Source organism: Oncorhynchus clarkii, chromosome 23, assembly GCF_045791955.1.
Source record: "Oncorhynchus clarkii lewisi isolate Uvic-CL-2024 chromosome 23, UVic_Ocla_1.0, whole genome shotgun sequence".
In the NCBI taxonomy this organism is placed as follows: Eukaryota; Metazoa; Chordata; class Actinopteri; order Salmoniformes; family Salmonidae; genus Oncorhynchus; species Oncorhynchus clarkii.
In genome coordinates, this window is record NC_092169.1 from 29,642,271 (window position 1) to 29,657,996 (window position 15,726).

A 15,726-nucleotide genomic window follows, 5' to 3' on the forward strand; every position below is an offset into this window, starting at 1 on the left:
CCTATCCAACCTGACAGAGCTTGAGAGAATCTGCAGAGAAGAATGGGAGAAACTCCCCAAATACAGGTGTGCCAAGCTTGTAGCGTCATACCCAAGAATACTCAAGGCTATAATCACTGCCAAAGGTGCTTCAACAATGTACTGAATAAAGAGTGAATACTTATATAAATGTGATATTCCATTTTTTTCCAATAAATTCTCAAACAAATCTATAAACCTGTTTTCTTTGTCATTATGGGACATGTGTAGATTGATGAGGGGAAAAAAAGATTAATACATTTTAGAATAAGCCTGTAACATTACAAAATGTGGAAAAAGTCAAGGGGTCTGTTTGAACGCACTGTATGTTTACATCGCCAAAGCAAGTGAAATAAACAATACACAAAAGTGAGAAGAAACACATTTAAACATAAACAAAAAATTATTTGAAATTTACAGTAAACATTGCACTCAAAAAGGTTTCAAAAAGATAAAGACATTTCAAGTGTTATATTTATCAGCCATGTACAGTGTTTTAGCAATGTGCAAATAGTTGTAGTACGAATAGTGGGGGAAGATAAATAAACAGATAAATATTGGTGGTATTTAGAATGTTTGTGCTCCACTGGTTGCCCTTTTGTCATGGCAACGGGCCACAAATCTTGCTGCTGTGATGGCACATTGTGGTATTTCGCCTAATAGGTATGGCAGTTTATCAATGTTGGATTTGCTTTCAAATTCTTTGTGGTCTGTGTGATCTGTGGTAATGTGGTCTTACATTTGGCAGGAGGTTAGGAAGTGTAGCTCAGTTTCCTTTTGTGGACAGTGGGCACTTCAGAACCAGGTCTGACTATGGCGACCTCTCTCAATAGCAAGGCTCTGCTCACTGGGTCTGTACATAGTCAATAATTTTCAGTCTCAGTGTGTACTGTGTACTCTCTGTTTAGGGCCAGATAGCATTCTAATTTGCTCTGTTATTTGGTTGATTCTTTCCAGTGTGTCAAATAGTAATCTTTTTGCTTTCTCATAATTTGGTTGAGGTCTATGTGTGTGAATAGAGCCCCAGAACCAGCTGGCTGAGGGGAATTCTCTAGGTAGATGAGAACTTCTCATCTGTAGATGAGGGCTTTGATGTGGAATGTGTGGGTATCGCTTCCTTTTAGGTGATCGTGGAATTTAACAGCTCTTTTCCAGATTTTGATAACTATAGTCCTAATTCTGCTCTGAATGCATTGTTTGGGGTTTTGCATTGTACACAAAGTATATTTTTTCAGAAGTCTGCATGCAATGTCAATTGGGTGTTTGTCCCATTTTGTGAATTCTTGGTTGGCGAGTGGACCCCAGACCTCACAACCATAAAGGGCAATGGATTCTATAACTGATTCAAGTATTTTTGGGCCAGATTCTAATTGGGATGTTGAGTTTATGTCATAGAGGGCCCATCTTGCCTTGTCTCTTAGATCATTCACAACCTTGTGGAAGTTACCTGTGTTATTGATGTCTAGGCTGAGGTAGGTATAATTCTTTGTGTGCGCTAGGGCAACCGTGTCTAGATAGAATTTGTATTTGTTGTCCTGGCACCTGGACCTTTTTTGGGGCACCATTATTTTTGTCTTACTGAGATTCACTGTCAGGGCCCAAGTCTGACAGAATCTGTGCAGAAGATCTACAGTGCCGTGAAAAAGTATTTGACTCCTTTCTGATTTTCTCTACTTTTGCATATTTTTGATACTGAATGTTATCAGATCTTCAACCGAAACCCATGATTAGATAAAGGGAAACTGAGTTTACATTTAACAAACAAAAAATGGATGCTTATTTTATTTATTTCATAAACACAGTTATGCAACACCCAATGCCCCTGTGTGTGAAAGTAATTGCCCCCTTACACTCAATAACTGGTTGTGCCATTTTTAGCTGCAATGACTGCAACCAAATTGTTCCTGTAGTCGTTGATCCGTCTCTCACGTCGCTGTGGAGGAATTTTGGCCCACTCATGCATGCAGAACTGCTTTAAGTCAGCGACATTTGTGGGTTTTCAAGCATGAACTGTTCATTTCAAGTCCTGTCACAACATCTCAATTGGGATTAGGTCTGGACTTTGACTAGGCCATTCCAACTAATGGCCTGACATTCTCCTGTAGAAGGCACACATGTTAATTGAAATGCATTCCAGGTGACTACCTCATGAAGCTGGTTGAGAGAATGCCAAGAGTGTGCAGAGCTGTCATCAAGGCAAAGGGTGGCTACTTTGAAGAATCTCAAATATACTTTTTCACAGGACTGTAGGTGCTGCTGTAGGCCTTCTTTGGTTAGGGACGGAAGCACCAGATCATCAGCAAACAGTAGACATTTTATTTACGAGTCCCGTAGGGTGAGGCTGGGTGCTGCAGACTGTTCTAGAGCCCACGCCAATTCATTGATATAAATGTTGAAGAGGGTGGGCTCAAGCTGCATCCCTGGCTCACCTCATGGCCCTGAGGAAAGAAATCTGTGTGTTTATTGCCAATTTTAACACACACTTGTTGTTTGTGTACATTGATTATATAATGTCATATTTTTTTCCTCCAACACCAGTTTCCATCAATTTGTACATCAGACTCTCATGCCAAATTGAGTCAAAACTCATTTTTAAAAAAACGAAATGAGAAAAATGTGCTTTTGTTTAGTTTATTTGTAAGGATTTTCAGGGTGTATACATGGTCTGTCGTACGGTATTTTGGTAAGAAGTCAATTTGACATTGTCTCGGGACATTGTTTTCACTGCCATTGATGATACTGTAGAAGATTTTGCTGTTGACGCAGATTTCACGGTAATCATTGGGGTCAAATTTGTCTCCACTTTTGTGGATTGGTTCCAAATATTGTGAAGATGCCAGAGCTGAGGATAATATTGAGTTTAAGAATAGCCTATTTGAATTCAGGGGTCTGTATATTTTATCATTTAGTTCAGTATACCATCAATATACAGGCCTTTTTGGGTTGGAAGGTTTGTATTTAGTCCTGTAGCTTATCCAATGTAATTGGAGAATCCAATGGGTTCTGGTAGTACTTTTTAATAACTGATTCATAAATTATCATGTATACATTTCTGTTCTTGGTTCTTTGTTATATGGCCAAAACGGTTGGAGAAGTATTTTATCCATACATCTTTATCCATAGGTAGCTCTTCGTGTTGTTGTTTGTGTTCCAATTTTCCCAGAAGGGATTTGATTCTATGGGTTCTTCCTTCACATTGAGCTTTCTGACATGCTGTTCCTTATTTTTTCTTAGTGCATTTCTGTACTGTTTTAGTGTTTCCTCATGGTGAAGGAACTACCCATAGAGCCAAAAGAACATAACTTCTCAGTCGCTGTGTCAGAAGAGCAGGATTCAGAGTTACATATATCGTATTGTAACTAAACTATAGGAATGGCTATAGATTTTTTTTAAACATATCAAATATACAATACAATACAACACAACATGAATCTGTCTCTCTCCTTCTCACAGGGAAATGATGTCACAGAGGAACACTGCCCCTCCCCTTTCCACAAGCAGGGTAAATAGGACCTCTCATTGACCTCTCACCTATACCTCTCACCTCTGACCCCTCTCTCTGCTTTACCCTCCTCACTATCTGGCCATGCTGGAAAGGACAGAAGTACGTGGCAGTCTAAGCACTAATACAATGTTACCCACTAATCCTAACTTAAAGCCTCACCCTAACTAACTCCTTGCCTAAGCCCTACATTGGGGAACAAATATCACCTGTACACTGCACTGTAAACTCCAATGTGCTGTCATCACAAAATGTACATGCAAAAACACAGATATTAAAAACAATTCCAAAAAATATACCTGCAGTAGAGCATGCTGGGAAAAAGTTAATTTGTTATTATACTTCTCATTTAGTTTTGAGTCAGTACCACATATACATTTTAAGTAGTAATTACCTTTCATTGACTTTGAATTCAAATTACCATAAATATTTAAGCCTCAGGGTTTACTTGCTCATAATTTCTTACAATATTTCCACTTTTGTCCTTTCTAACATGGCCTTTTAGTGACTGACTACCCTGTTACAGCACCCTATCCAGTAAACTACCATATAAAGCTCATTATTAGTGAGATAGCAAGGCTGTTTTAAGGGGTGCCATGCTAGATTCTCTCTATTGTAAATGATAATGTGGGCTAAAATACTGGTCACACTTTATTTGGCTAGTCCGGACTTTCCGTCTGTAGATGCTCGAACAATGGTCATACTATCAACAAACTACCTGTTGATAAGCAATTGCTTGCTAAGCTTACGGTTAGGGTTAGAGCTAGGGTTAGAGTTAGGGTTAGAGTTAGGGTTAGAGCTAGGGTTAGAGTTAGGGTTAGAGCTAGGGTTAGAGTTAGGGTTAGGGTTAGGGTTAGGGTTAGAGCATCTACATATGGACTATCCGAAAAAGTGTTACAACACTGACCATCGGTGAAACCATGACTAATCATCCGTTTGCACATATGCATTTGGTTTAGTGTGTGTGTGTGTGTGTGTGTGTGTGTGTGTGTGTGTGTGTGTGTGTGTGTGTGTGTGTGTGTGTGTGTGTGTGTGTGTGTGTGTGTGTGTGTGTGTGTGTCGTTGGTTTGCCAATGCTTGTGTATGTTTGCCTGCTGTGCTCTGCATGCACTGCTTAGATTCCACAATCTGATATGCAATTGTGTTTACAGTATATTTGTGTGTGTGTCTCTCCCTCTCTCTTTTTGTGTGTATATGTTTGGAGTCATAGCTTCCCCACCTCTCCTTCTCCTCTGCTTTCCCTTCTCTATTCCACCATTCAAAAGTCAGATACATTGGGATTGAATCTCTAACCCTGCCTCTCACTGTCCTCAGAGTTTGAGTGTGTATGAATGTGCGTGTTTGTTTGTCCAGAGTTTGAGTGTGTGTCAGTGTGTGTGTGTGTTATTTATGAATGTGTGTTTAAATACTATGTCTGCATGTTTGTGTGTCTTTTGTGTGTGTTTGTTTGTGACATTATCTGAATCACCATGCACCTTCTTAATGTGTATTTTTCTCCAGTCCAGTTGTAGTGGATGTGTGCATGTCTGGAGTGGTGAACAATACACAAACAATGAATAAATGAGTTAATAAGGAAACCAAAGGAATCCTGTCTCTCTATATGTTCATGTGCATGTGACGTATGTTTGCACGCTTGTGTCACTGCTTCTCTCTCCTCTGAGCCTGAGCCACATGCTAACCATCATCACATGATCTCACCCATGCCCTCTTTTACACACACACACACACACACACACACACACACACACACACACACACACACACACAACACAAGCAGAGTCATCGAAAAGCTACTGACCCCCATTTACACCCCCCTCTCCCTCCCCCCTGCTGTGCCTGGCTACTGTTGTTTGACCTTTGCCCCCGCTTGCAGGTGGGCGGAGCAGGTGTCCAGAGTTGGCCAATAACAATCACGCCCTCTGTGACACACCCTGTTTGGGGGGGCTGGACAATGAGCAGGTTCCCGACAGCCGATTCGCCGGTGAGTGGCAACCTACTGAACATGGACCAATCAAAGCTGAGACTGGGCATGGGGCGGGGTAGAGAGGGGGGATGTCAGTGAAAGGAAATAAGAAGGGAGCGAGGGATCATGGAGAGGAGAAACAGTGGAACAGAAGTCAGGGTAGAGAGACAATGGAGAGGGTGGAGCGAGAGGGAGACCGTTTTTAGTCAAAACTGAGGTTCCTATGTTTCTAGCTGAGATTTTAATTACTATAAATGGAGAAAGTGAAGAGGGGAGATATTTGGATTATATACCACATAAAATGTCGGTCTACTAGAGTTGTTTCATCTCAAATGGCTCAGGAAATAGATTCAGTGACATTGAAGGAAGAAAATATTGACCCAAAATAAATGAGGCTGTAATTGGTGATCCATCCATACCAAACACAAGACAGTGTATCTTTCTCAGCAGTTAGAACAGGAGGCTTCTTTCTTCTCATCATCCCCCCATCCTTCACTGCTGTGGTTGTTGTTCGTTCTTGTTGTTTTTCTCAGTAGTGGGTAGTTATGCATTCTCTTCCTCCTCTCCTCCCAGCAAAAAAGCTCCTGTGTGTGTGACAAAGTGTGTGTGTCTTCACATTTGTGTGTGAGAGCGTGTATGTGAGAGCATGTGTGTGTGTGAGAGTGTGGGTGTGTGGTTGTTCTCTTTGCTCCATCCCAGAGTTCCAAGTTCATGTTCAGTGTCTGCCAGCTCTGAGCCGCTTTGCTTATCATCTGCGACTCATCCCTCCATCTCTCCTTCTCCTTTGCTTCTCCCTCGCTTGCCTGATGTCCTCTCTCTGCTGTGCTGAAGAAAGTTACAGTGAGGGAAGGCGAGTGAAAGGCTTTTTTCTCTACGCAAAGAGCAAGAGAAAACCCAGTGCAGTCTGTCAAGATCCAGGTGCTGGTTTTGGCAAGAACAACTAGTATCCAAAAACAGGTGTAAAAACTGCCCTTTAGCTTTGTTTCTCTAAGTCTGTAGCACTGTAACATGGGTGCTGTTTCCGTGGCCACCAACTCTCAAACGACTAGTCCCTGTTTTCCGGACTTTTTATCAAAAAGCTCAGGCCGCAGAGTGAACGCAGAGATTTAGAGGTCTGGCTACTTGAGAGCATTCCCTATTTTAACGGATGTCTGTTCTTTCAATGAAGAGACCACGTCGTTAACTCTCAAAAATGTGTCTTAAAAGGAAGTCAATCTTTAAGGACTCTGCCTAAATTTAAAAATATTATAATAATTGCAGACGAAGCCTTAGCTCCTCCCATTCCTGTAACTCCCAACGTATTTCCCCCACTGCCCCCCCACCTCGCTCCCCCTACTGTGGTTGTTGTCAGATGAATTCTCTGTGCCGTAAATGTGTTCTATTCTCTCTCTTTGTTTCTCTCTATCCATCATTTAATATTTTCTGTCTCCTCTTCGATGCCCCTCCTCTCCATCTCTCTTTCGGATGGACAGATGCGGACTCACAGATCCTGTGCACATTGAGGAATAGGTATGGCTATAGCTGTGGCTAGCTGATAGGTTAGAGATTGTTCACTAAACTTCGCACTTTCAGAAAAACTGAAAGCGCGAAGCACAGCATTTAATCATGGCAAGGAGGCAAGAAAGCAAAGGTAACTGAACTAAATGACTATCGCCAGGTAGCACTCACTTCTGTCATCATGAAGTGCTTTGAGAGACTATTCAAGGATCATATCACCTCCACCCTACCTGACACCCTAGACCCACTCCAATTTGCTTACCGCCCAAATAGGTCCACAGACGATGCAATCGTCATCACACTGCCCTATCCCATCTGGACAAGAGGAATACCTATGTAAGAATGCTGTTCATTGACTACAGCTCAGCATTCAACTGGGAATTCAACTGGGTGCAACTGGGTCCTGGACTCCTTGCCGCCCCCAGGTGGTGAAGGTAGGAAACATCTCCATCCCGCTGATCCTCAACACTGGGGCCTCACAAGGATGCGTTCTCAGCCCTTTCCTGTACTCCCTGTTCACCCATGACTGCATGGTCATGCACGCCTCCAACTTAATCATCAAGTTTGCAGACAACACTACAGTGGTAGGCTTGATTACCAACATCGACGAGACAGCCTACATGGAGGAGGTGAGGGCTCTCGGAGTGTGGTGTCAGGAAAATAACCTCTCACTCAACGTCAACAAAACAAAGGAGATGCACTACCTGTTATTAACCACTATTAGCTGCATGATGTAGAGCAGTGACCTATCACCTTGGTCCTGGAGAGTCAAATGGTGTGGAGAGTTTATATTAGTTTCAGTCCAGCACTCAATCACCCATTTTGACTAATCCTCAAGGACACCTTGATTAGTTCAATCAGGTGCAGTCAGTGTTGGGCTGGTACAAAACCCTGCATCTAGCTACCGCAACTCTCCTGTTTTTCAGGGACGAATCCAACTTGAGAAACACGTCTAGTAAAAGTGTTTTGTGCACATTTCTGAAGTTGGGATTGGTCCCTTATTGAATGTGCATCCAGCCCAGCAGGCCTCACTTTAACCCCCCATCTCTATGACCAGTTACATGCTGACCACACTGCTCACGTCACGTGCGTTGCAAAATAATTGTGCACATACAGTGGCAAGAAAAAGTATGTGAATCCTTTGATCTGATCTTCATCTAAGTCACAACAATAGACAAAACATAGTGTGCTTAAACTAATAACACAGAAATGATTTATTGAGTACATCATTTAAACATTAACAGTGTAGGTTGGAAAAAATATGTGAACCCCTAGGCTAATGACTTCTCCAAAAGCTAATTGGAGTCAGGAGTCAGCTAACCTGGAGTCCAATCAATGAGAAGAGATTGGAGATGTTGGTTAGAGCTGCCTTACCCTATAAAAAACACTCACAAATGCTGAGTTTGCTATTCACAAGAAGCATTGTGTGATGTGAACCATGCCTCGAACACAAGAGATCTCAGAAGACATAATATTAAGAATTGTTGACTTGCATAAAGCTGGAAAGGGTTACAAAAGTATCTCTAAAAGCCTTGATGTTCATCAGTCCACATTAAGACAAATTGTCTATAGATGGAGAAAGTTCAGCACTGTTGCTACTCTCCCTAGGAGTTGCCATCCTGTGAAGATGACTGCAAGAGCACCGTGCAGAATGCTCAATGAGGTTTAAGAAGAATCCTAGAGTGTCAGCTAAAGACTTACAGAAATCTCTGGAACATGCTAACATCTCTGTTGACGAGTCTACGATACGTAAAACACTAAACAAGAATGGTGTTTATGGAAGGACACCACGGAAGAAGCCATTGCTGTCCAAAACCCATTGCTGCACGTCTGAAGTTTGCAAAAGTGCAACTGGATGTTCCAGCGCTACTGACAAAATATTCTGTGTACAGATGAAACTACAGTTGAGTTGTTTGGAAGGAACACACAACACGTGTGGAGGAAAAGGGCACAGCACACCAACATCAAAACCTCATCCCAACTGTAAAGTATGGTGGAGGGAGCCTCAGTGTTTGGGGTTGCTCTGCTGCCTCCGGGCCTGGACAGCTTGCTATCATCGACGGAAAAATGTATTCCCAATTTATCAAGACATTTTGCAGGAAAATGTTAGGCTATCTGAACGCCACTTGAAGCTCAACAGAAGTTGTGCGATGCAACGGGACAATGACCAAAAACACAGAAGTAAATCAACAACAGAATGGCTTCAATAGAAGAAAATATACCTTCTGTAGTGGCCCAGTCAGAGTCCTGACCTCAACCCGATTGAGATGCTGTGGCATGATCTCAAGAGAGCAGTTCACACAAGACATCACAAGAATATTGCTGAACTGAAACAGTTTTGTATAGAGGAATGGTCCAAAATTCCTTCTGACCGTTGTGCAGGTCTGATCCGCAACTACAGAAAACGTTTGGTTAAGGTTATTGCTGCCAAAGGAGGGTCAACCAGTTATTGAATCAAAGGGTTCACATACTTTTTCCACCCTGCACTTTGAATGTTTACACGGTGTGTTCAATAAAGACATGAAAACGTATAATTGTTTGTGTGTTATTAGTTTAAGCAGGATGTGTTTGTCTATTGTTGTGACCTCGATAAATTTTGATCTGCTCTTCATGACCAATTTATGCAGAAATCCAGGTATTTATAAAGGGTTCACATACTTTTTCTTGCCACTCTACATGTTATTCAATCATTGCACCCACACTGCTCGAGGGCGTCAACTAGCGTCTGCTTAGCCAGGCGCTAAAATAGAACTTGGTTCTATTTGTGACACTTGATGCGCTGCAAGTCCCGCCTCCCCTATCTCATCATTGGTTTTTAGGAGCATATACCCACGTGGGTGATTGAAAGATGAACTGAGGTCCCCACTCCAGTCCAATTGGTTGTGGTAATGCACCTTAAAGTTGGTTGCCAACCGCCATGTAAAGTCCAAAGAAAAAGAAGAAACCTAAGGAGTAGAGATGACTGGAAACAAACTCGGTTGACCCTTTCATCTGTGGATTAACTCACGGAATAGAGGACCTTGTGCTTTTCAGGTAAAATAACAACCCAATGTTTATATTCCCAAGACAAATTAGCTTGCAACAGCAAGCTAGTTAGCTAAATTAACATAAATGTTTAAGGATTTTTTGACATGTCCCCAAATTAATATAGTACAGAGTTCATTTTGATATTTCAACCTGCGTGTCCTGATCACGTCTGGTGTGGGTGGACAAAATTAACATGCACTCGATGGCGGGCGCGCACGGGCAAGCGGTCTGGTCAGCATGTTAGACTGGCCAGCCACAGACTTTAGACTACCATTAGGTGGAGAGAGACCACTAGGTGGAGAGAGACCACTAGGTGGAGAGAGACCACTAGGTGGAGAGAGACCACTAGGTGGAGAGAGACCATTAGGTGGAGAGAGACCACTAGGTGGAGAGAGACCACTAGGTGGAGAGAGACCACTAGGTGGAGAGAGACCATTAGGTGGAGAGAGACCACTAGGTGGAGAGAGACCACTAGGTGGAGAGAGACCACTAGGTGGAGAGAGACCACTAGGTGGAGAGAGACCATTAGGTGGAGAGAGACCACTAGGTGGAGAGAGACCACTAGGTGGAGAGAGACCACTAGGTGGAGAGAGACCAGCGAGCAGTCCTCAACACAAGGGCCTTGCATGTTGTTTTTATTTTACATCCTTTATTTTTCTCTCTCTTTTTCCTTTTTTCTTTCTCGCTCTTTATCTGTCTCTGTCTCTGTCTCTGTCTCTCTCTCTCTCTCTCTCTCTCTCTCTCTCTCTCTCTCTCTCTCTCAGGTCTGATGTATCTGGCAGGATATAGGCCAGTGTTGGAGCCCCTCTCCCACCATGCCTCCACCAGTAATATCAACCTGGAGGAGCAGAGGGTGGAGACAATGGACAGTCAGAGTCCCAAACACATACCTCCCACACTACGCCGCTGACCACACACACACGTGTCCAATTTCGACCTCAGTGCTATAACAGCACACACTGATATGTTATTCATTTTAGGCAACCTCATGATTGCGCAGTAGACGTTCCTTACCTGATTAACCAACTCCCATGTCCCTCATCCATCCTGAGGCAGTGTCCTCACTCAACCATCCCACACTTCTCTTCACTCTGGACTAAAGAGGAGGAACATTTATCTCAGTTGCTAATTCTAAAAGGGAAGTTTTGAAGACGAGGATTTAACCAATCCACAGTCCAAGAAGGAGACTGGTAGAGTTAGACCACTCCCCCCCTCAATGTGTCATAATGTCTTTCTTGTGTTTTGTGTCACGAGTTCGTCTTTTGAGATGCCTCCCCTTGCCTCTAACAACCAACCGGTCAGTGTACTCCGGTCCATGAACCAGAAATCTCTGGCCGTGGTTTTGCATAGAGCGCTCTGATGTCTCCAAGCAGCCCTACTGTACTCAGCAGTGTTCTGTCCTCCCACAACTACCTGGTCTGAATGGGATTATCCTTGTTAGCTAAGAAACTGGACGTGCTGTATGTGGTGGTGAATGGAGGATTTGATCCAAAATGGAGGACTTGATTTGCTCCAAAATGGTGGTAGATACTGAACTGTAAAGGAGACAGGGGAGAATGTACGATGCCGATGGAGTATGTGTAACTCAGAGGGGAATGTAATGTAATGATTTGTTTTGGGATTATTAACTATAGAAGAATGACCTCTGAACTTTGAACTACCCCATGTACCCCTTGCACACCTTTCCCAACACATACACCACCCTACAAAAACACATGTGCTGTTTGATAGACAAACCTGAACCTTTTTCTCCTCATTTTGTGAAAACCTTTATTTTGTTTAATTTATGTTGTTTTTAGTGTAAAGCTCTCCTGGTAATTTTGTCACATGTTCTTGTGTTTTATTTGTTTAAACAAAAATGTGTTGTTTATTATGTGGATGATTATACAGTACCAGTCAAAATTTTGACACACCTACTGATTCAAGGATGTTTCTTTATTTTTACTATTTTCTACATTTTAGAATAATAGTAAACAACTATGAAATAACACATGGAATCATGTCGTAAAAAAACTGTTAAACAAATCAAAATATAGTTTAGATTTTAGATTCTTCAAAGTAGCCACCCTTTGCCTTGACAGCTTTGCACACTCTTAGGTATTTTCTTAAAACAGCATTGTTGGTTTAGGGCTTGTAAGTAAGCATTTCACTGTAAGGTCTACTACACCTGTTGTATTCGGCGCATGTGACAAATAAAATTAGATTTGATCTCAATTGGGTTGAGGCCAGGTCATCTGATGCAGCACTCCATCACTCTCCTTCTTGGTCAAATAACCCTTACACCGCCTGGAGGTGTGTAGGGTCATTGTCCTGTTGAAAAACAAATGAGGAATCCCCCTAAGCACAAAACGGATGGGATGGCATATCGCTGCAGAATGCTGTGATAGTCATGCTGGTTAAGTGTGCCTTGAATTCTAAATAAATCACAGACAGTGTCACCAGCAAGCACCCCCACACCTCCTCCTCCATGCTTCACAGTGGGAACCACACATGCGGAGAACATCCGTTCACCTACTCTGTGTCTCACAAAGACACAGCGGTTGGAAGCAAAAATCTCAAATATTAACTTATCAGACCAAACAACAGATTTCCACTGGTCTAATGTCCATTGCTCATATTTCTTGGCCCAAGCAGGTTTCTTCTTCTTATTGGAGTCTTTTAGTAGTGGTTTCTTTTCAGCAATTCAACCATGAAGGCCTGATTCACGCAGTCTCCTCTGAACAGTTGATGTTGAGATGTGTCTGTTACTTAAACTCTGAAGCTTTTATTTGGGCCGCTATTTCTGAGGCTGGTAGCTCTAATAAACATATCCTCTCCAGCAGAGGTAACTCTGGGGCTTCCTTTCCTGTGGCGGTTCTCATGAAAGACAGTTTCATCATAGCGATTGATGATTTTTGCGACTGCACTTGAAGAAACGTTCATAGTTCTTGAAATGTTCCGCATTGACTGACCTTCATGTCTTAAAGTAATGATGAACTGTTGTTTCTCTTTGCTTATTTGAGCTGTTCCTGCCATAAAATGGACTTGGTATTTTACCAAATAGTGCCATCTTCTGTATACCACCCCTACCTTGTCACAACACAACTGATTGGCTCAAACGCATTAAGATGGGAAGAAATTCCACAAATGAACTTTTAACAAGGCACACCTGTTAATTGAAATGCATTCCAGGTGACTACCTCATGAAGCTGGTTGAGAGAATGCCAAGAGTGTGCAAAGCTGTCATGAAGGCAAAGGGTGGCTACTTTGAAGAATCTCAAATATAAAACATATGATATTTGATTTGTTTAACACTTTATTGGTTACTACATGATTCCATATGTGTTATTTCATAGTTTTGAATGAGTAGGAGTGTCCAAACTTTTGACTGGTACTGTATGTGAAATGATTAATTGTTTTGAAGTGCAACAATGAATGCACTTCTAGCTGTTACCTAGGCAACAGACTTTGCGGTGCATGAGGCGATTGTAGAGTAAAACATGAAAGTCTAGGTCAGTCTCAACAACCCTGTGTACCCTGTACCCACAGTGGTACACACCTCTGACCTTTCTGTATTGTCATTATGGGACGATCTCAATTGTATACTCCTTGCATCTTCTCTCTTCTCTCCTTGTCTTCTCAAAACCCATTGGAGGAGGTCAGAGTGGAGGGACCTCTGGCTTTCTCATCCAATGGGTTTTGAGAAGGAAATTAGGAGAGAGTATGTGAGGAGTATGCAATTGAGACCTTCCCATTGTCTCCAAATGACACCCTATTCCCTATATAGTGCATTACTTTGACCCAAGCCCAATTCTCCATATTGTGCACTACATTTGACCAGAGCCCAATTCCCCTTTAAATAAAGGTAGTAAGCTATATGGGGAATAGGGTGCCATTTGAGATGCATAGATTGTCAATAAGACACACTATAGATTCCCTCTTCCTTATCCCCAACTACAAGCTGGCAACAGCTCTCAGTTAGCTAGTGTTTACACACTGTCAGCTCAAACACCCCTACCTGTATCCCTCTCATCTACGGTATATGGACCGTGGTTCACTTTTGTAGACCAGAGAAAGCATGGGATGCTTCCAAAATGTAACCCTATTTCCTATATAGTGCCCTTGATTGATTTGTGAAGGGAGCAATGTCTTGTGCATTGAGATTGTGGATGAGCTTGGTCAGGGTTCTAGAATAGAACAGAAAAGCCATGCTTACATTCCAGAATGGAGATTTATATGGTGGCGACTAGAGGTCGACAGATTAATCGGAATGGCCGATTAATTAGGGCCGATTTCAAATTTTCATCACAATCGGAAATCGGTATTTTTGGATATATTTTTTTACACCTTTATTTAACTGGGCAAGTCAGTTAAGAACACATTTTTATTTTCAATGATGGCCTAGGAACGGTGGGTTAACTGCCTTGTTCAGGGGCAGAACGACAGATTTTTACCTTGTCAGCTCAGGGATTCAATCTTGCAACCTTACGGTTAACTAGTCCAAGGCTCTAACCACCTGCCTCACGAGGAGCCTGCCTGTTACACAAAATCAAATCAAATGTATTTATATAGCCCTTCGTACATCAGCTGATATCTCAAAGTGCTGTACAGAAACCAACCTAAAACCCCAAACAGCAAGCAATGCAGGTGTAGAAGCACGGTGGCTAGGAAAAACTCCCTAGAAAGGCCAAAACCTAGGAAGAAACCTAGAGAGGAAACAGGATATGAGGGGTGGCCAGTCCTTTTCTGGCTGTGCCGGGTGGAGATTATAACAGAACATGGTCAAAATGTTCAAATGTTCATAAATGACCAGCATGGTCAAATAATAATAATCACAGTAGTTGTCGAGGGTGCAGCAAGTCAGCACCTCAGGAGTAAATGTCAGTTGGCTTTTCATAGCCGATCATTAAGAGTATCTACCACTCCTGCTGTCTCTAGAGAGTTGATAACAGCAGGTCTGGGACAGGTAGCGCGTCCGGTGAACAGGTCAGGATTCCATAGCCGCAGGGAGAACAGTTGAAACTGGAGCAGCAGCATGGCCAGGTGGACTGGGGACAGCAAGGAGTCATCATGCCAGGTAGTCCTGGGGCATGGTCCTAGGGCTCAGGTCCTCCGAGAGAGAGAAAGAGAGAATTAGAGAGAGCATACTTAAATTCACACACCGGATAAGACAGGAGAAGTACTCCAAATATAACAAACTGACCCTAGCCCCGTGACACAAACTACTGCAGCATAAATACTGGAAGCTGAGACAGGAGGGGTCAGGAGACACTGTGGCCCCATCCGATGATACCCCCGGACAGGGCCAAACAGGAAGGATATAACCCCACCCACTTTGCCAAAGCACAGCCCCCACACCACTAGAGGGATATCTTCAACCACCAACTTACCATCCTGAGACAAGGCTGAGTATAGCCCACAAAGATCTCCGCCACGGTACAACCCAAGAGGGGGGCGCCAACCCAGACAGGAAGATCACATCAGTGACTCAACCCACTCAAGTGACGCACCCCTCCTAGGGACGGCAGGAAAGAGCACCAGTAAGCCAGTGACTCAGCCCCTGTAATAGGGTTAGAGGCAGAGAATCCCAGTGGAAAGAGGGGAACCGGCCAGGCAGAGACAGCAAGGGTGGTTCGTTGCTCCAGAGCCTTTCCGTTCACCTTCACACTCCTGGGCCAGACTACACTCAATCATATAACCCACTGAAGAGATGAGTCTTCAGTAAAGACTTAAAGGTTGA

At 42.9% G+C, this 15,726-nt stretch overlaps 1 protein-coding gene across 3 annotated transcripts in view; it reads left to right on the top strand.

Annotated features, from left to right (window-relative positions):
- The window catches only part of LOC139381395 (ring finger protein 157), a 35,152-nt gene extending 23,323 nt beyond the window's left edge, over positions 1-11,829 (top strand). For 2 of the 3 annotated variants that reach the window (XM_071124895.1, XM_071124892.1), the window contains exons 15-17: positions 3,472-3,520; positions 5,394-5,501; positions 10,772-11,829. In XM_071124895.1, the coding sequence (XP_070980996.1) occupies positions 3,472-3,520; positions 5,394-5,501; positions 10,772-10,917 (303 nt within the window). In that variant the 3' untranslated portion in view covers positions 10,918-11,829. Of the gene's footprint in view, positions 1-3,471; positions 3,521-5,393; positions 5,502-6,955; positions 6,993-10,771 lie in introns of all 3 variants that reach the window. The other variant, XM_071124893.1, reaches the window with a different exon arrangement.
- The last annotated feature ends 3,897 nt before the right edge of the window (positions 11,830-15,726 follow it).